At 40.8% G+C, this 19,982-nt stretch overlaps 4 protein-coding genes across 6 annotated transcripts; 2 read left to right on the forward strand and 2 right to left on the reverse strand.

The window, feature by feature from the left end:
* Positions 1-392: 392 nt before the first annotated feature.
* LOC129733866 (NADH dehydrogenase [ubiquinone] 1 subunit C2) lies at positions 393-7,557 on the reverse strand. Its single transcript, XM_055695435.1, has 3 exons — positions 7,310-7,557; positions 7,095-7,238; positions 393-554 (listed from the first exon to the last, which is right to left on the reverse strand). Exons 1-3 carry the CDS (start codon positions 7,458-7,460, stop codon positions 505-507), a joined length of 345 nt encoding a protein of 114 aa, XP_055551410.1. The 5' UTR covers positions 7,461-7,557; the 3' UTR covers positions 393-504.
* LOC129733855 (uncharacterized) lies at positions 1,115-5,606 on the forward strand. Of its 2 annotated transcripts, none has more exons than XM_055695422.1 (2): positions 1,115-2,233; positions 4,893-5,606. In XM_055695422.1, the coding sequence occupies exons 1-2, from the start codon at positions 1,214-1,216 to the stop codon at positions 4,908-4,910; spliced, it is 1,038 nt and encodes a 345-aa protein (XP_055551397.1). In that variant the 5' UTR covers positions 1,115-1,213; the 3' UTR covers positions 4,911-5,606. The 2 variants fall into 2 exon arrangements, with proteins under 2 accessions (XP_055551397.1, XP_055551389.1); XM_055695414.1 differs by lacking the exon at positions 4,893-5,606 and adding an exon at positions 4,317-4,848.
* A 4,032-nt stretch (positions 7,558-11,589) lies between the features above and the next one.
* Positions 11,590-15,613, forward strand: LOC129733954 (DNA-directed RNA polymerase II subunit RPB2). Of its 2 annotated transcripts, none has more exons than XM_055695594.1 (5): positions 11,590-11,743; positions 11,833-11,972; positions 12,031-12,117; positions 12,176-15,370; positions 15,433-15,613. In XM_055695594.1, the coding sequence occupies exons 1-5, from the start codon at positions 11,725-11,727 to the stop codon at positions 15,520-15,522; spliced, it is 3,531 nt and encodes a 1,176-aa protein (XP_055551569.1). In that variant the 5' UTR covers positions 11,590-11,724; the 3' UTR covers positions 15,523-15,613. The 2 variants fall into 2 exon arrangements, with proteins under 2 accessions (XP_055551569.1, XP_055551567.1); XM_055695592.1 differs by having other exon boundaries at positions 11,612-11,752.
* A 2,876-nt stretch (positions 15,614-18,489) lies between these two features.
* Positions 18,490-19,113, reverse strand: LOC129717316 (uncharacterized protein K02A2.6-like). Its single transcript, XM_055667182.1, has one exon. It carries the CDS (start codon positions 19,111-19,113, stop codon positions 18,490-18,492), a length of 624 nt encoding a protein of 207 aa, XP_055523157.1.
* Between the last annotated feature and the right edge of the window lie 869 nt (positions 19,114-19,982).

Consider the following 19,982-nt stretch of genomic DNA (forward strand, 5'->3'; position numbering starts at 1 on the left):
TGGAAATCGGAAGGGCTCTTTCGTCCCTGCGGCATTCTTCTTCTGCTTCTGGTTTGGCGCTCATGCTGTAAATTTCGCTCTTATGCTCCACGCGACTTCGGCCCGTTTATGCTTTCCTACGTGCTGCGAAGATCTACGGCTCTTGGTCATTTCGTTGGCTCGAAAGGTTCATCGCGGCGAATTTTTTCTTCTCTAAAAAAGGTCGATAAACTTGGCTAACCTGCGGTCTAGCGGGAAGAGTCGTAGAACAGACTCCACAATGTTTGCGTAGCGCGGCAGATGACACGCATAAGTCTTTCGCGTTCCCAATCCGGTTTCAGCGAAAGCCATCGGCGGTGGGCTGTTTTTGATTGGACGTTCGGATCGGTTTCAGCCCTAGAAAAGACGCCGTGTTTCTGTACAAATTAAAAACGAAAAGTTTCTACTCTTCTCCGGTTTTGTTGAAGACGATTAGAAGATAAACACTATTTTACTGGTATTAAGCTGCGCGATGCTTGAGGTTTTTTAACGGATCGGTTGCCAGTATTCGAACACATCGGCGAACTTTTTGCGTTCTGAAAAATATGAATACGTAAAATAATATTAGAAACAACATGAGATAGAAATTTATTGCTTATACTATTTTTACAGTTTTTTCGAAGTTTCGAAGAGTTTTTTCTCGTTTGGTTGGAGATGCCCAACGCCTTATGTTATATTATACTTTTATTTTTCGTTATTTCCATCAAATACCGTTGCATCGATTCAAAACTTTTATTCTTAGCATTGCAACGATTTCGATTTATCGTGAAAGATATGCTTCAGTAAAAATTGAGAAGCGCTCGAAGGTTCTGCATTTTTTTTTTTTTGCGAATAGCGTAACATGAATAAAATATTGAAAATATTGGGCAGGGTATTAGAAAAGATTAAAAATCCAACTGTAGTAGAGGAAAAAAAAAATAATAACCCTGTTATAGAACAGACTTAATCAAATGTAATTACAACCCTGTTATGTCGCAGTAGCTATATTCTAGCAGTTACAGCAGTTTGAAAATAAGAGAACAAAGAAAACGGTTTTTCTTCAGAACTAATACGTTTTTTTGTGAGAAGCTGTAATAAATAAAGTTGTCCCGTAAAGTAGTTTTTTTATATCGCCCCTATAATTTTCTCAGAAGTGGAATACGGTCCTACGGTGTTCGAGACAAACGGTCTTTGGAACTGGGACAAAACGTTTAGAATGTCGGATGATGAATTTCACGGTTTCGACGAGGAAGAAGATGGGGCTCGGGCCCTACCCAACGATGAGGAAGAGGATCGTCTGTTAGCCAGGTTGATGCGCAAATTGATGACGGAACGAGTGCTTGGTCTCGAAACGAATGAAGAACGCCGAGAACGCAGTCTCCATCCCGAAGAGGTTAAAAAGCTCTTGCCAACATTTGCCAGTGGAAAGGACGTGAAAAAGTGGTGCGCAAACGTGAATCATTTTAAGATGATGTATAATTGGACTGATCAGACTACGTTACTATACGCTAGCTGCCAACTAGAAGGAGCCGCAAGAGAATGGTATAAAAGCGTTCAAACGAAAATTGCAACATGGACCCAATTCCAGATGAGTATCCAAACAGCGTTTCCAGATGACGACAATGAAGCGGAAATCCATTTGGTTATGTCAGACATTTGCAAGCAGAAGACAGAAAGCTACGAACACTACGTCTTCAGAGCGGAAGCACTGGCTGCTAGAGGCCATATGAGTGAACAGGCCAAGGTTACGTATATTATTAGAGGGCTTTCATTGGATCCAATATACGATCAGATATCTTCCAACCGTTTCGGAAGTTGCCTCGAGTTGCTTAATCGAATACGCTGGTGTGAATCAAATAATACCATTCGGCGAAAGCGCTCAGCATTAACAACAACGACTGAAGGAGCATCGAAGCAACAAAACACCAATGCAGCGGCGGTCAAAAGTGGACAAAACAATCGAAAATGCTTCAATTGCAACGCGTTGGGACACGTTTCAGTTGACTGCAAATTACCGCAGCGCTTACCTCGCTGCTTAAAATGTCATCGCACAGGGCATGAAGAGAGGCAGTGCATCCAGCAGTTCCAGCAGCCCAGTAACCCGAAGCCACAACTACAACGACAGCGCCCGGCACAACAAATTACGAACCTAGTTGAATGTACAACGGAAGCCGATCTCGATGTAGATGAAAATGGACAATTCCTTGGGCACCTGGATCAGGACGACAAGACCGAGGTAATATTTCTTCTTGACACAGGAAGTGAAGTGAGCCTCTTGAAAGAGAAATTCGTCCCAGTCGGTACTCATTTACATCCAGTTAGTGATAAATTCAGTTTGGTAGGGTTGAATAATGCACCAGTTAAAACTAGCGGTGTTTTCGAAACGAAATTGAACTGTGGAATCATTAACTACAAAGTGGATTTTTTGATTGTTCCTAATGACACAATGAAAATAAGTGGCCTAGTTGGACGTAAATTTCTAAGAATGAACAATGTTGAGCTCATTAGAGTGGGCGGTGGCAAATACCAGATTGATGAACCTAATGTAAATAGTTTTGATGTTCTCCTTATGTCAGAAGTGTGCGGGAGTGATTGCGACTTGTTTATAAATGACAATATTGAATTGGATGTTGGGGACAACAATGCAACCTTTGCATGTACCGAAAGCCTGAATGGCCTATTTCATACCGAATATTTGACACGAAAAAGACCAGAACGACCAGTAGTTCAATATAGGCTTAAAGTTAGGTTGAGGGAGGATAAAGTTTACCACGCCAAACCGCAACGTTTGTCCATGTTTGAACGCACAGAATTGAATAAGATGTTGGCGGAACTTCTTAGCTCAGGAGTTATTCGCGAGAGTAATTCTCCATATTCTAGCAGAGTTGTTTTAACGCGGAAAAAAAACAGTGCTTTTCGTTTATGTGTAAATTTTCGAGCCTTAAATAAGTTGGTGGAACGTGATCATTATCCGATCCCCGTAATTGAAGATCAGATTATGGAGTTGGCGGACAAACGTTACTTTACGTCGCTTGACTTGAAAAATGGTTTTCACCACATCGAAATAGAGGAAGAGTCGCGAAAATATTTTTCCTTCGTGGTGGAAGACGGTCAATATGAATATACCAGGATGCCCTTTGGTTATTGCAACGCCCCTGAAATTTTCGTCCGGTTCATTAGCAAAATATTAGCTGATTTTATTAAATCTGGAACAGTCGTTGTGTTCTTTGATGATATTTTGGTTGCAACATCATCCATAGAGAAGCATCTTGAAACGTTGAAGGCTTTATTCCGCGTCTTATCCGACAACCACGTTCAGCTAAACCTATCGAAATGCCATTTTTTGAAAACTCAAGTAGAGTACTTGGGTTATGATGTTTCATATAATCAATTGCAGCCTTCCGACAAACACGTTGAAGCAATAAAAACAATTTGCGTACCAGACTCAACGAAGGCTTTGCACCAATTCATGGGATTGGTTAGCTATTTTCGCAAATTTATACCGTCTTTCAACAAAATAGCTAATCCGTTATACGAATTACTCAAAAAGGATGTACCCTTTGCTTTCGAGCAACGTCACCATGATGCTTTCGAAAAACTGCGATCAGTTTTGGTTTCAAAACCTGTACTAGGAATTTACTCCCCGACAGCAGAAACTCAATTGCACACCGACGCTTCAGCGAGTGGTTTTGGTGGCATTTTAATGCAGAAAAAATTAGGCGACAAGTCATTCCACCCAATAATGTACTTCAGCAAGAAAACGAGCGTAGCTGAAAGTAAACTACATTCGTTTGAACTCGAGACATTGGCAATAGTCAATAGTCTAAAACGTTTTCGTAATTACTTATTTGGGCTTCGATTTCAAATAGTAACGGACTGTATCGCATTGCAAATGACCCTCAACAAGAAAGAGCTAAACCCCAAAATTGCCCGATGGGCCATGTTTATCGATCAATTTGATTATGAGATCGTCCACCGAGCAGGGGAAAAAATGAAACACGTTGATGCTTTGTCTAGAGTCTTTATTCATGCTATTGAAAGTGATAAAAACGTTAAGTTTGACACAGAAGATAGTGCGCTATTCGTCAATCAGCTGAGGGATGCTAACATCCAGAAACTAAAGAAATCTTTAGAGAATGAACCGAGCGCTACGTATGAAATTATCGATGGTATTTTGTATAAAATAAGCGGAAAGAGACGTTTGTTGTTTGTGCCAAAAAATATGGAAAACTCGATTCTATTTAAATACCATAATGAGCTAGGACATTTCGGAATCGAAAAGGTTGCTCACATGATAAATCGAAACTTTTACATTCCAGGATTACACGATAAACTAAAAAATCATATATCTCAGTGCATAACGTGTATTGAATACAATCCTAAACAACGAAAACTTGATGGTTATCTGCAAATTTATGAGAAACCGAATAAGCCTTTTCAAACGGTACATGTAGACCATCTCGGTCCACTAGAAAAGTCAAAGGGAAAAAACATGCATATTTTTGCTATCTGCGATGGTTGCACAAAGTTCATTAAATTGTATGCCGTAAAGACAACTAACGCAAAGGAAGTAATGAAATGCCTCAAATCCTACTTTCTTGCATATTCAGTTCCAAAAGTAATAGTGTCTGACCGCGGGTCAGCATTTACGTCGAAAGATTTCAAATCATTCGCTAACGACCACGGATTCTATCACGTCCAAGTAGCCACGGCTTGTCCCAAGTCCAACGGCCAGATAGAGCGGTATAACCGAACATTGATTCCACTACTGGCTAAATTAACAGAAGAGAATAAAATACAATGGGATAATATCCTATATAAAGCAGAATTTCTATTGAACAACACATATAACCGCGCGATTAACGATGTTCCATCTCGTCTACTTTTTGGTGAAGCTCAACGATTATCTGTAGAGAAACGGTATCTTGAGTACATGGCTGAACTGAATGATGAGGACGAACGTAATCTACTCGAAATTCGACAAAATGCAGCGGCTAACGTGAAGCGTGTTCAGGAATACAACAAACAATATTACGATAGCAGAGTTACGAATAATACGATTTATAAAGAAGATGACTTGGTCGTTATTAGAAATGTAGGATCAGTGGGAGAAAACCAAAAATTAAAACCAAAATACAAGGGACCATATATAGTCAGAAAAGTTCTAGATCGCAATAGATACGTGTTATCCGATGTGGATGGCTTCCAAGTAACAAATCGCCCGTTTTTAGGAATTTTCGACCCGAGTAATATGAAACTATACCAAAAAGCTACTTTGGCTGACAGTTCTTTGGTTGAGAGTAGCTCTGACGAATCTAGTTAAACGTATTTAAGATGAGCAAGTTGAAAACTTCTTTTATTGAGGTCAATAAAATGGTCAGGATGGTCGAACTGTAGTAGAGGAAAAAAAAAATAATAACCCTGTTATAGAACAGACTTAATCAAATGTAATTACAACCCTGTTATGTCGCAGTAGCTATATTCTAGCAGTTACAGCAGTTTAAAAATAAGAGAACAAAGAAAACGGTTTTTCTTCAGAACTAATACGTTTTTTGTGAGAAGCTGTAATAAATAAAAGTTGTCCCGTAAAGTAGTTTTTTTTTATCGCCCCTATACAACTAAATTAAAATCACGTAGCAGCGTTTTAATCTAAAATTTATTTGCAAAAAAAGCAAAGTCTTGGTGCTACATTCCGATTCGGAACTCGACCTTTTGTTTACTATACACAGACTTCGCAGCCAAACGTTAGGTATACAGGACAATTTCGGGGCTAGCGCTACGATCCTACTGACACTAACAATCTCTCCCGAGTCAAGACTCGAACCTACGACGACTGGCTTGTTAGGGCAGCATCGTACCTCGAGACCAGCTGAGGAGGCTTCTAAAATTTATTTGCTTTTTTTGTGAAAACCATCCTTTTGCTGCATTTTCAAAACGTCACGACTTTTCTAGAATCAAAATATGTTGAAAAAAACTGACAAAAAGAAAATTTCAATTCTCTTACAGGATGGAGATATCACAATTGCAACATTGTAACATTGTACATTGAACATTGAACATTGCAACACAAACACCGAAAATTAATCATGTTTCCTGATCCACATTGCAACTATTGATTGCACATAGGCGCTTTTTCAGTTTCAAAAAAATAAACCCCATCGACAATAAATATTCTTCCAGAATTAGAGCCACCTTGGCTGCTCGTGCTGCTTTGTTTATTTTATACAGACTTGACAACCAACTATTGAAAGTGTACAGGACAAATGCCGGGGGTAGCGCTACGATTCTACTGACACTAACAATCTGCCTCTCCCAAGTCAGGGTTTGAACAGGTTCGACGACTGGCTTGTTAGACCAGCATCGTACCTCGATACCAACTGAGGTTATAAATAAATATGGTAAGTTCAAATCTAAGTCCCGATAATACCACAAAAAATCAAAACAATGGTCGCAGTGGTCCAAATCTTACAAAAAAAAAGTCCCGATAATTTATGAATACATAAGTGTGACTGTGACTTCTTTTTACTCCAAGTGTACAGAATATAGGCGAATAACAAATTATACTAACGTTGAATCAATGTAGTCCACCGACTTCGGAGGTTTCTACTAACTATGGGTAAAAGGCCGGTAAGTTATCTTTCTCCAGTGCGTTACGAAGTTCTTAAAACCCTGCCAAACTTGTAAAGATCGATGGTGAGGTTACAACATCCCAGATCTCCTGAAAAGTTTTCTTCTCACCATTTTTCCTCAAGTAAACAGTTTATCAAGGCAACTTGTCTCCTGAGTTTTCAAAAATAAAAGTTCAATTTAATAATTAAAACAATACACAAGGCTGACGCAAACTGTAAAACTAAGAGGTATTTTTCATGATACTAGTAATATGAATAAGCTGAATTTGGTATGATCTTTTCTAGTAGTTCTGTTTTCCCGTATAACTATTTCAGGTTCCAAAAAATGTTGCAGAATAAAATATTAATCAATTTTCTGTACAGAATCATGGAATACTAAAATGCTCAAAACAATTTAGAACTTTGACTTACTTAGTTATTGAGTATCTTTCGCTTCCGCTTCAACTTAACAGCATAGGTCATACATACCAGGTGTAGGAAAATCCTCCGGATGCAATTCAATATAGTGTCTTAGTGTGGCATCTTTCTCCGCCAGGTATTCGTTTCTCCACTTGTCCACAGTCGTAGCGATAACACTGAGTGACACAGCCGCAATGATGTGCTTCTGGATGCCTAAACACCAAACCACCAATTAGTACTTTATAGTTTGAAACACATACATCTGCTGTTACATCACAACTTACCACTCAGAATCGGACGGCTGGTGCCAAAGTTGACGAAACAAGCCCCCATAAAACCAAACAGGGCTCCCGCACCGGGAGCCCATTTATCGTGGAGCCAAGATTTTGAGAACGTTCCGGACATCAGCTCGGTCGGTGATTTTCCCCCGGACATGATTACGGCTTTAGTTTTTTCGCTGTGTCGTCGAAATTCGCTGCAAATGCGAAACCCGATGAGAACGATGTTTTGATTTTGCACAAAAACGTCAAAATGACAGTCGCCGGTTACAGTGTATTTACCACAGTTGACCTATTCTAGCGTTATTTCTGAAAAGGACGCGTTTGAAAGGTTAGTTGAAAATTTAGGCGAATGGATGCGAATCAGAGGGGATGAGCTAGCTGGCATCCCGCCATGTTTCAAGGACTTACAGCTCAGCGTGTGTGTGTGAACGAGATAGCATATCACCGCCACCTTTTATACGCATAATGGGGCATCTGTCAATGGATCCGCTGCGATGTTAGCTGCGATGAAACAAAGCAAATAAGATAGATAGATATTCCAAATTTCTTACGAATGCTCACGAATGGCGAGAGGGGGATTCAATATAGAATATCTTATGTAAGATCGAGGGGTGAGACAGTGAGTAAATTTGAGGTTTTCCGAGTTTTTCTGAGGAAACCTGAAAAATAAAGAGCAAATCTGAGTAACTCTCGTGTCTCTGAATATCCATCCTTAAACTTTGTTCCCAACGCAAATATACAAATGAATGTTGCTCGGTCCCACCGTTCATATATATTTCTTGCTTTCAAGGTAATCTAAGATGTGATTCATCTGAGAATTTCAGAGAAATATTGAGTAAATTAGAGTAACTCCCAAGTAAAAGAGCAACTCAGATAAAAGTGAGAAAATTTGAGTTTTTCTGAGAAAACGTGAAAAATGAAGAGCAAATCTGAGTAACTCTCGTGTCTCTGAAAAGCCATCCTTAAACCTTTTCCCCAGCGCGAATATAAATATGAATGTTACTCGGTCTCACCGCTCATATATTTTTCTTGTTCTCAAGGTAATCGAAGATGTGAATTATCTGGAAATTTCGGAGTAATATTGAGTAAATTAGAGTTACTCCTAAGCATAAGAGTGGCTCAGATAAAAGCTGTCTCGCCCCTCGTGTAAGATTGAAAAATTTAAAAAAAAAATTATAAAAAGAAATTTACAAAGAAAGCAGTGAATAACTCACCGTCGCTGAATGATTATGAACTTTACTTCATTTCTGATTATTTTTTAATTTTATTAAATTTTATATGATATTAACTGAATTAACTTGTTTTGTTTTTATTCTCTACGAATACGCTATATGTAAAAATTTTTCCATCTTCGAAAATATTTTTTTCCCTAAAAAGAAAATCTTGCGTAAGATTCGTGGGGAGAGGGGGGTAATTCAAAATCTTACTAAAGCCTGTAGTACACTCTTTGTCTAATGGTCAAATATTTGACCTTCTGACATAATGGTCAAATTTATTTGACATCATGGTTGTTGTTTGCCCGTGTTTGCCCCATGTTAAAATTGGAGAGTGTCAAATAATTATCTTTGATCAAATTTTTATCTGTCAAAAAGTGACAAATATTTGACGCTCGGTCAAAGAGTGTACTACAGGCTTAAGCCTTATTATGGGGGAAGGGGGGTGGGGTCGTTAATTTCGAAAAAAGTCCTAACATGATTTATGGATGACGCCTAAGACATACGTAACACTCAGGAAGAAATCTTCCAATAAAGTTGGTACAAAATGAACTACTCGAATGGTACCACACTCTAAATAAAATCACTGTTTGAGTTCTTTCTGAAGGCAGTGTACCTGCACAGCCCTGCATTTGTCTCGTTCCTGCTCGATAAATGCTGCATTGATTTTGTAAATAACTTTTTGACAGTTCCTTATAGGATTTTCTTTTGGGTTCGATAAAGCCGAGAAAAAGAAAATTCATTTTGTTCATTATTTGTCAAGCAGTTGAAAAGGACGAGGTACGGAGTACTTTGGGACAACGTGTACCAGAAAAAAAAACGCCAGTGTTACGTATGTCATATGTATGTGATATAACTCTAACTCGTTTTGTTTACGTTTAGACAAACGACCTTATCACAAAGTAGTCGAGAGCTCTGAAACCTCTCGTAAAATAGTCTATAAAGAGGAGTTGAAAATCACAAAATTCTGTGTAACGTAGTATATTTATGTTCCTATGGCCTTTTGCCTGGCCCACCCGAAATGCGACTCTGACGACTAAACGTCAAAAGCCGACATCACCCACGGGAATGGCATCGCTGTCAGCTACCATACATTTGACGCGTTACCAACCAAGGGAATGGTATGGTAGCCTTCAAGCGTTACGAACATCTATTCCTGTACCGTTTGTCCCAAAACTACTTTTTCTGCTGTCACAGTTTGCTTCACTTTGCTTTGGGACACAATAAATGTACTAAATATCACTTAGAATATCACATACCAAACCTTAAAAAAAAACCTTAAGAAATTGCTCAAAAGTGTCTGATATGCTATCAATAATTGCAGTCAACATTTAGCCGGTTTGCCCGAATCAACATAAGATAAGGGTAAACTGCCTATTTTTCGGGTGCCAGTGCCAGTGATGTTGGTAACGCGTCAAATGTATGGTAGCTGACAACGATGCCATTCCCGTGTTACCAACATCACTGGCACTGGCACCCGAAAAATTTTTGTCTTTGTGATGTAATTCTCGCTGAACATGTGAAAAGGGCCCAAGTGCCATATGTAAACAAGCCACGATTTCACGTTTTTCAATGAATACAAGCTTAATCTACTCGTACAAATAAGATTGTTTGATTAAGAGTAAATTCTTTTATCAATAAATCTTATTGGTAAGAGCAGATTTCGCTTGTATTGATCAAAAAACGAGAAAATTTGGCTTGTTTACATATGGCACATGGGCCCTTTTCACATGTTTGGCGAGAATTTAGGTTTTCGGGATTTACTGCTGTCAAAATTCATATATGTGTGCGTTATCGCAGATCAACTCTGGTCCATGAAGTTTGTTGGTCCATGACGTTTAAAAGATTTCCTGTGTGGCGAGGAAACTTCATGATTTTCAGCTAATTGCAGGCTGCTGCCACCAAATTTCACTACGTAACGCAGTATTAATAAAAGATTTCCGCGATTTCTACACTCAAAATAATTTTCACGTTATAACTACCGGAAAAGTTATGTGAATATTTTCCACTGTCATTTTCACGTAGATTTTACGTGATTGTCATTTGAGTTCATCATGATCTGGTGAGATGATTTATCCTGTGAATATTATTCAGTAGACATATGCATTTCATGTGATTTTCACGTAGAATTTAATTACCGGTAAAGTGAAAGCATTTGACTAACGGATAGCTACTACGTTTTATCAAACGTATAAATTTCGATTGTGGTTTCCCAAATTCTTAAGAGAGAAATTAGATTTCAGAATTTTTCGAAATATGTTGCTAGATAAATCACACGGGCATGCAAAATTTCCAATTCGAAAAATGATTGAACGACATAAAAAATGACAAATATTAAGACATTTACCGTCGATAATTACTGTTAGCTGCTACCGTTTATGTTCAGGTAACTCCTGGATCTTTGAACTGAATCTGTGCTAAATCTGTAAGCTAAAGATTCCATGTCGAATTTTTATGGTTTTTCTAAATCTCACTCGTTGGCAAGCCATCGATGAAATGAATTTTATGTTCAGAGACCGAATTACACAACAGCTTCGCTATTTTGATTTTTGTATATTTTCACACAGAGAGTTCATTCTGTTTGACGTTGCCAAGTTCACGTAGATACTACGTGATAAAACATAGTAGGCATGTGATTTTCACGTAGATGTTAGGAACCATTCAAATATTACATAACGCGGAATTTGGCAATTTTCAATACCCACCCACCCCCATGTAACGCAATTTTACATGTTTGCCACATGCAATATAACGCTCCGCCGAATACCCCCCCACCCCCTAGAGCGTTATGTATTATTTGAATGATCCCTTATGTTTGTCACATAAATCATGAAAAATGACAGAAAATGAAGTTTAGAGTGTAGAGTTTTGTTAAAAAAGAACGTTACAATTCTACTAAATTTTACTTCAATCAAAACGACACAATCAAAACAACCGGACGCCTTGTTGCCAAATATGCTGGTCACGGTTACACGATATTTGACAGATTGATTCCCCCTGGTAAATCCCCCCTGGTTTTCAAGCAATTATTTACTTGATAAGCAATTTAAAAACATCTGGCATCTCTGGTTAGAAAGCATCATTGAATTCCGAAATTGAATAGAACTAGCAGGCTACAAGTGAATTAGGCTTCAAAAATATTAAATTTTAACCTGGAAATTGCTTTTTTGTTCATTAAAATTAACGTAAATCGCTCAACTCACAATGTACGAAAACGATGAAGGTAGGTTTTGTTAGTAATATTCATTTTGTGCCCCAAAAAATACGAGAAATATTTACTCCGCTTTAACTAATATAATTTTTTTTCGCCAGCCGAACATTTTGATGAAGAGGATCCGGAAGAGATTTCCCACGAGCTGTGGCAAGAAGCTTGCTGGATCGTAATTAACGCTTACTTCGACGAAAAAGGTCTGGTTCGGCAACAGCTGGATAGTTTCGACGAATTTATTCAGGTTCGTTGTTTAACATGATTAACAATTTTGTTTATTGAAATAATATTTCTGCCTTCAGATGTCCGTGCAGCGCATTGTGGAGGATTCCCCGGCTATAGAGTTGACTGCCGAAGCACAACACACCACTGGTGACATTGAGACACCGGTCAGTAAACGTGAATTTTTTTGTCCAATTTTCAATGTTTATACTTGTTCCTTTCCAGACCCGCTACGTTTTGAAATTCGACCAGATTTATTTGTCCAAGCCGACTCACTGGGAAAAGGATGGTTCTCCTTCGCCTATGATGCCGAACGAGGCTCGTTTACGTAATTTAACATACTCTGCTCCACTGTACGTGGACATCACTAAAACGAAGATCGTCGAAGGTCAGGACCCCGTTGAAACGCAGCACCAGAAGACATTTATTGGGAAAATTCCGATTATGCTGCGGTCAACGTATTGTTTGCTTTCACAGCTTACGGATCGTGATTTAACGGAGTTGAACGAATGCCCATTAGATCCGGGTGGTTATTTTATCATTAACGGCTCGGAGAAAGTGCTGATTGCACAGGAGAAAATGGCTACCAACACGGTGTACGTATTTAGCATGAAGGATGGAAAATATGCGTACAAGTCGGAAATTCGTTCGTGTTTGGAGCACAGTTCTCGGCCTACTTCTACACTTTGGTGCAACATGATGGCTCGTGGTGGACAGAGTATTAAAAAGTCAGCCATTGGTCAACGTGTGATTGCGATTTTGCCCTACGTCAAGCAGGAGATTCCGATCATGATCGTTTTCCGGGCGCTCGGTTTTGTGGCTGATCGCGATATTCTGGAGCACATCATTTACGACTTCGATGATCCGGAAATGATGGAGATGGTAAAACCGTCGCTGGATGAGGCGTTCGTTGTGCAGGAACAGAATGTGGCTTTGAATTTTATCGGTGCCAGAGGAGCTCGGCCTGGTGTCACAAAAGACAAGCGTATCAAATATGCGAAGGAAATCTTACAAAAGGAAATGTTGCCTCACGTTGGTGTGTCAGATTTTTGCGAAACCAAAAAGGCGTACTTTTTGGGTTATATGGTGCATAGGTTGCTGTTAGCTGCACTCGGTCGCCGCGAGCTGGACGATCGTGATCACTACGGAAATAAACGATTGGATTTGGCTGGACCATTGTTGGCTTTTCTGTTCCGTGGATTGTTTAAGAACTTGATGAAGGAAGTACGCATGTACGCACAAAAGTTCATCGATCGTGGAAAAGATTTCAACCTGGAACTGGCGATCAAGACGAAGATCATCACAGATGGTCTGCGCTACTCACTGGCTACAGGAAACTGGGGTGATCAGAAAAAAGCTCATCAGGCTCGAGCCGGAGTGTCTCAGGTGTTGAACAGACTGACTTTCGCGTCGACTTTGTCCCATTTGCGCCGAGTTAACTCACCGATCGGTCGGGATGGTAAATTGGCTAAACCTCGTCAATTGCATAACACGCTGTGGGGAATGATTTGCCCTGCCGAAACACCGGAGGGTGCTGCTGTCGGACTGGTAAAGAATCTAGCTCTAATGGCCTACATCTCTGTAGGATCGCAACCGTCACCGATTTTGGAGTTCTTGGAAGAGTGGTCTATGGAGAACTTGGAGGAAATCGCTCCCTCAGCTATTGCCGATGCAACCAAGATTTTCGTCAACGGATGCTGGGTCGGGATCCATCGCGATCCGGAACAGTTGATGGCTACCTTGCGGAAACTTCGCCGTCAGATGGACATTATCGTATCGGAAGTGTCAATGATTCGAGATATTCGCGACAGAGAAATCCGCATCTACACCGATGCTGGCCGCATCTGTCGTCCACTACTTATAGTAGAAAACGGAAGTCTTCTCCTGCGTAAAAATCACGTCGACATGTTGAAAGATCGTGATTATAACAATTACGGCTGGCAGGTGCTGGTCGCTTCCGGAGTCGTAGAATACATCGACACATTGGAAGAGGAGACCGTTATGATTGCTATGACCCCGTACGATTTAAAACAAGATAAAGAGTATGCCTACTGTACGACGTACACACATTGCGAAATTCATCCGGCTATGATTTTGGGCGTATGTGCTTCGATTATACCATTCCCTGATCATAACCAGAGTCCACGTAACACCTACCAAAGCGCTATGGGTAAACAAGCTATGGGGGTTTACATTACTAATTTCCACGTCCGGATGGACACACTCGCGCATGTCCTGTATTACCCAATGAAACCACTTGTCACAACCCGGTCTATGGAGTATCTGCGTTTCCGAGAGCTGCCAGCAGGAATTAATTCAATTGTAGCCATTCTTTGCTACACCGGATACAACCAGGAAGATTCTGTCATCTTGAATGCATCAGCAGTCGAACGTGGTTTCTTCCGATCAGTGTTTTACCGTTCCTACAAGGATTCTGAGAGCAAGAAGATCGGCGATCAGGAAGAACAGTTTGAAAAACCAAACCGTCAAACGTGCCAAGGAATGCGAAACGCACTGTACGACAAATTGGATGACGATGGTATCATTGCTCCGGGTTTGCGTGTATCTGGTGACGATGTTGTGATTGGGAAAACCATCACACTACCAGAAACCGACGACGATTTAGACGGAACCACTAAGCGCTTCTCGAAACGAGATGGATCAACTTTTCTGAGAAATTCGGAAACCGGTATTGTGGATCAGGTCATGTTAACACTAAACAGCGAGGGATATAAATTCTGCAAGATTCGTGTTCGTTCGGTACGTATACCACAAATCGGTGACAAATTTGCCTCTCGTCACGGTCAGAAGGGTACTTGCGGTATCCAGTATCGCCAGGAAGATATGCCGTTTACTTGCGAGGGAATTACTCCGGATATCATCATCAACCCTCACGCTATCCCGTCGCGTATGACAATTGGTCACTTGATCGAGTGCATTCAGGGCAAGTTAGGTTCGAACAAGGGTGAAATTGGTGATGCCACCCCCTTCAACGATGCTGTCAACGTGCAGAAGATTTCAACTTTCCTTCAGGAATACGGCTATCAACTTCGCGGTAACGAAGTCATGTATAATGGACACACCGGGCGTAAAATCAACGCTCAAGTGTTTCTTGGGCCGACTTACTATCAACGTCTAAAGCATATGGTGGATGACAAAATTCACTCAAGAGCACGTGGTCCGGTGCAGATTTTGGTCCGTCAGCCTATGGAGGGTCGTGCTAGAGATGGTGGTCTACGTTTCGGAGAGATGGAGCGGGATTGTCAGATTTCCCACGGTGCGGCCCAATTCCTTCGGGAGCGTCTCTTTGAGGTGTCCGATCCGTATCGGATACATGTGTGCAACTTCTGCGGACTGATTGCGATTGCCAACATGCGCAACAATACCTTCGAGTGCAAGGGCTGTAAGAATAAAACACAGGTAAGATCGTTTAGGTTCAAGAGAATCGTTGGTTTTTATCCCATTATTCGTTACCATTTCAGATATCCCAGGTTAAGTTGCCTTACGCAGCTAAACTTCTATTCCAAGAATTGATGGCGATGAACATTGCCCCTCGTTTGATGGTATTGTAGGACTACTTACTATTTTGTCACCTCCTTTTACAGCAGTGCATTGTTTTATAATATTGATACGAATATAAATAAACGAAACTTCTCGTGGAAACGATTTATTTTCTCTTCTATAGCTGATGTCGTATACATATATGTGTGTAATATTATTCATATGCTGGTGAATTGTATAAATCTTTTTTTTTTAAACTAGTCAATTGTGTTTTGAACTAGTTTCTTATTGAGGGGAATAAACTAAAGCACAATTGCAGAATTAAAAGTTGAACGACGCTTGTAGAGTGAAAGTTTTAAAATGAATAAAAATTTATTTCAGATAATCTAGGTAGGTAGTAATCGCATAACTGTAGGAAATCATGGGTTACTATAGGTACAACAAACATCAAAATTCAGTTTTAAAGCAGTCGGCAATATTTTTACAAGTTAGTCCGCGAATTTTCTTGCTGAATATCCGAAATCATTTATCGATAGCATTTTGCATGGAAGTGTGGCTCGTGTTCAGTTCACACTCCATTTTTATTGCCGAACGGGCTGGATTTCGCCGGAAACGTTCCTTCACTGCTTTGATTACCGCTGGAGCCCGAACACTCCGGTTTTTAACCAGGTTTCTTCTTGGGAACAACCGTGCCTGTATTCTTGAAATGCTTGATGGGCCGGTAGACGAAAAGTCGGCTTAAATTCAGATGTGACAGCCTCCTCCTCATCTCTATGTTAGTCAATCCTCACATGAAATGCATATGTCTACTGGATAAGATTCAAACGATATTCTCGACCACTTTGTGATAAGGTCGTATGTCTAAACTTAAACAAAACGAGTGAGAGTTATATCCCTTGTACTTCACAAGCACAAATCATCTCTCACTCGTTTTGTTTACGTTTAGACACACGACCTTATCAATCACAAAGTACTCCAGAATTCATCTCACCAGGTGATGATGAACTCAAGAGACAGTAACGTAGAATTTACTTGAAAACGATAGTGGAAAATATTCACGTAACTGTTCCGGTAACTATAACCTGGAAAATATTTTGAGTGTACACCCAGATGTTGACGAAACCACATTGCTTCGTTATGAATGACGAGACATACTAAAAGCAGTACTTCACCGCTCATCATAAATTCAAAGTTCCTGAGGACGTGTCAAAGTTTGCCATAAAGTACATGGTTTTGCAAGCAATCTGCTCTTGTGGAAAGCGGAGCACCCCAATCGTGACACCCGGGACGGTCAATGGGCAGGTATACTTGAAGGAATGCCTCAAAAAGCGTTTACTTCCACTTCTGAGGTCACACAATGGTCCTACAACTTTCCAGCCGAATTTAGTCTTGAATCATTACTCGAAGGATGTTCTGGAGTGGACCGCAGTGGAAGCATCTCAGTCCCCCCAACGCAGCTGAACTGCAGCCAATTGAGATGTAGTGGGCCATCTTGAAGCAGGCACATCGGAAACATCCTAATGCCCTGTTCAGACTACGCCGGATATCAGGGTATAAGGAAGTAGAATCGGAAGAGTAAATGGATGTCCACACAAAAACAGTCCAAACGTTGTACAACACCTTATAAGCAGTGTTAAGAGGCTAAAAATGGCTGGAGCAGTTTTTGATCCGCCAAAGACAATACTACTGTAGCGATACTAGTTACGAGGGCTCCGGATACCAAAACCAACTAGTTTGATGTCGAAAGCAAATAGTTAGTCTAGAAATAAAATGCAGCACGGTTCAAAATGCTACCGCTTCTACGAGAAACTGAGTAGTTTCCGCAAGGGCTACATGACGCAAGCCGATATATGCAGGACCTTGAACGGCAGTCTCCTAATGGACAGGTTTGAGGTAATCGAAGGGTGGAAGCTGCTAGACACCAGCTAGAGAGATGCACTGCTATGACATAGGACGAAAAGTGAGCACCTGGGGATGAAAGATATCATGTGTCCCACATATAAAAAGGTAGATAAGCTGAAGTGTTGCATTGTAGGGCAATCACTCACAATCACAGGCTGACCGAAAACTTCCCCTAAGTTACTCTCCTCATAATTTAACGTCAAACACTATTTGTGAAGCAGTTTGTGAGACATAACAGTCGTTAATCATGTCTGCCCGCGTTACTACGAATCAGATATTCGAAGTTTTTGCAGAAACATGTGCACATCATCTAATAATCGATTAAAAATCTGCATATGGTAAATCAATCGAGACCAGCTGTGGCCGATTGTACACAAGTACGGAATTTCGGACAAACTAACACGGCTAGTCAAGTTGACGATGGATCGAGTGATGTATGTAGTTCGAGTTTTCGAAACACTCTCGAGTCGCTACATGTGTCGTGCTGGGTAATTTATTATCGCTTTGGAAGGTGTTATACGGAGATCGTGTCGATACCCCCCATATTGAGGAGGTCCGTTCATCTCTTTGACCTCGCCGATGACATCGTAGCACGATATCCCTTGAGGAGCTGTCGGAGGCGTACATCAGACTCAAAGCTGAAGCTGGACGAATTCGATTAGCACAAACGCCTCGATGACTTAGTACTGGAGAGGAAGTGTGTTATGACTGGCCGAGTAAAACAACACGAATTTGTTACTTAACTTTATTTAAACCAACCATAACTAGAAATGCGTTTGCACGCACGAGAACTAACTTTTGTACAACCAAACATGTGGTTTTCGATCTGATAGCTCGCGAGCAAAGCAGATTGAATCTATAGGTATCATCGTATATCAAAGTATATGTGAATAAGGTATAACAACTTTCCCCCTCGTAAAAAAAAGGTTCCTAAAGCAAAATTACAAATTCAGTCTTTGGGGAACTTTTATCGATCGTTTTGAACGCCTTAGGGGCTCGTCAGAAGGTTTGATTGCTGTTGGAGTTGAAGGACCAGCGATTAGTTCAGGCACTATATCCGTAAGCGATTCAGAAGGTTGAGATGGTGTAACCGGATGTTGACCATCTCGTACTCTTACTCGATCTCCGTCATGAAATTATTTTACTGTTAAATCGAAAGCATGTCTTATTTCGTTTTTCGGCAACATTAGATCTATTCTTGACCGAATCTGTTGCCCGAACATCAGCATGGAAGGTGATTGACCTGTCGAGTGGTGCAGCATCTTTCGGTAGGTCAGCAATATGTTCCCTATCTCTAAATTGAACTGTGATGTCGGACACATCAAGGCTTTAAGTTTTTGTTTGAAGGTTTGCACGTAGCGTTTTGCCTGTCCGTTCGTTGATGGGTGGTACGGTGCCCCCATCTTGTGTATGACACCGTTCATTCGCAAGAATTGTTGGAAAGATTCTGACGTAAATTGGACACCATGATCGCTAACAAGTACAGATGGTATCCCAAACGTAGTGAATATTTCACGACACATTTCCACCGTACTTTCCGCAGTTATCGATCTGCAAATCTTCATCTCCGGCCACTTGCTATACGCGTCAACAAGAATGAAAAAATACGTGTTCTGGAAGGGTCCTGCGAAGTCCACGTGAACTCTCTGGAACGGTTGCGTCGGTGTCTCCCAGCAGTGCAATTTCATTTTTGCAGGTTCTGGTCGTACTGATTGACAATCAGCATAGTTCGAAATCATCTCTTCGATTTCACGATCCATTCTGACCCACCAGCAGTATCCTCGAGCCAAGGATTTCGTACGAGTAGCTCCAAAATGAGTGCAGTGTAGCTCATCCAGCACTCTCTTCCTGAGCACTGGTGGCACGTAAACACGTATACCCCGCAGTAAGCAACCTCAGTAAAGTGAAAACTCTGTTTGCTCCACACCGAATCGGTCTCTTGGGTCTACTGGCTGGCCGTACTTGATTCTCTGAACAAGATTTCGCACCGATTCATCTTCAGATGTGGCCTGAGCCAGCTCCGCAGCAGTTAACGGTAACGTTTCAATCTGGTTAAGCTCAATAACATCAGCCTCTCCAATCACGTTTTCCGGTTCTTTCTGTGGCAGAGGGATCCGAGACATTGCGTCTGCATTAGCATGGTCCTTTGATTTTCTAAACCGGATCGTGTAGTCGAACGATTGTAGGTAGGTCGCGTAGTGTTGCATGCGTATGGCTGACATCACCGGTAGTCCCTTATGCTCACCAAATATCTTGGATATTGCTTGATTATCTGTGATCAACGTAAACTTCCGGCCGTACAGGAACTGGAAATATTTCTTAACGCCGAAAATAATCGCATATGCTTCTCTGTCAACCTGCATGTAGTTTTGTTGAACTTGATTAAGCGTTTGAGAAGCAAACTGTATAGGACGCTCCGTTCCGTCCGGCATCAAGTGACTTAGTACTGCGCCCACTCCGTATGGTGACGCGTCTGTCGCTAGCAGTAGTGGTAGCTCCGGTGAGTAATGAACAAGACATTTCTCAGCTTGCATTTGTCTTTTCACGTCCTTAAAAGACTCCTCACACTGCTTAGTCCACTTGAACGGTACTTCCTTTTTCAAAAGATTGTTTAACGGGTATAGCACCG

Source organism: Wyeomyia smithii, chromosome 1, assembly GCF_029784165.1.
Source record: "Wyeomyia smithii strain HCP4-BCI-WySm-NY-G18 chromosome 1, ASM2978416v1, whole genome shotgun sequence".
Lineage (NCBI taxonomy): Eukaryota > Metazoa > Arthropoda > Insecta > Diptera > Culicidae > Wyeomyia > Wyeomyia smithii.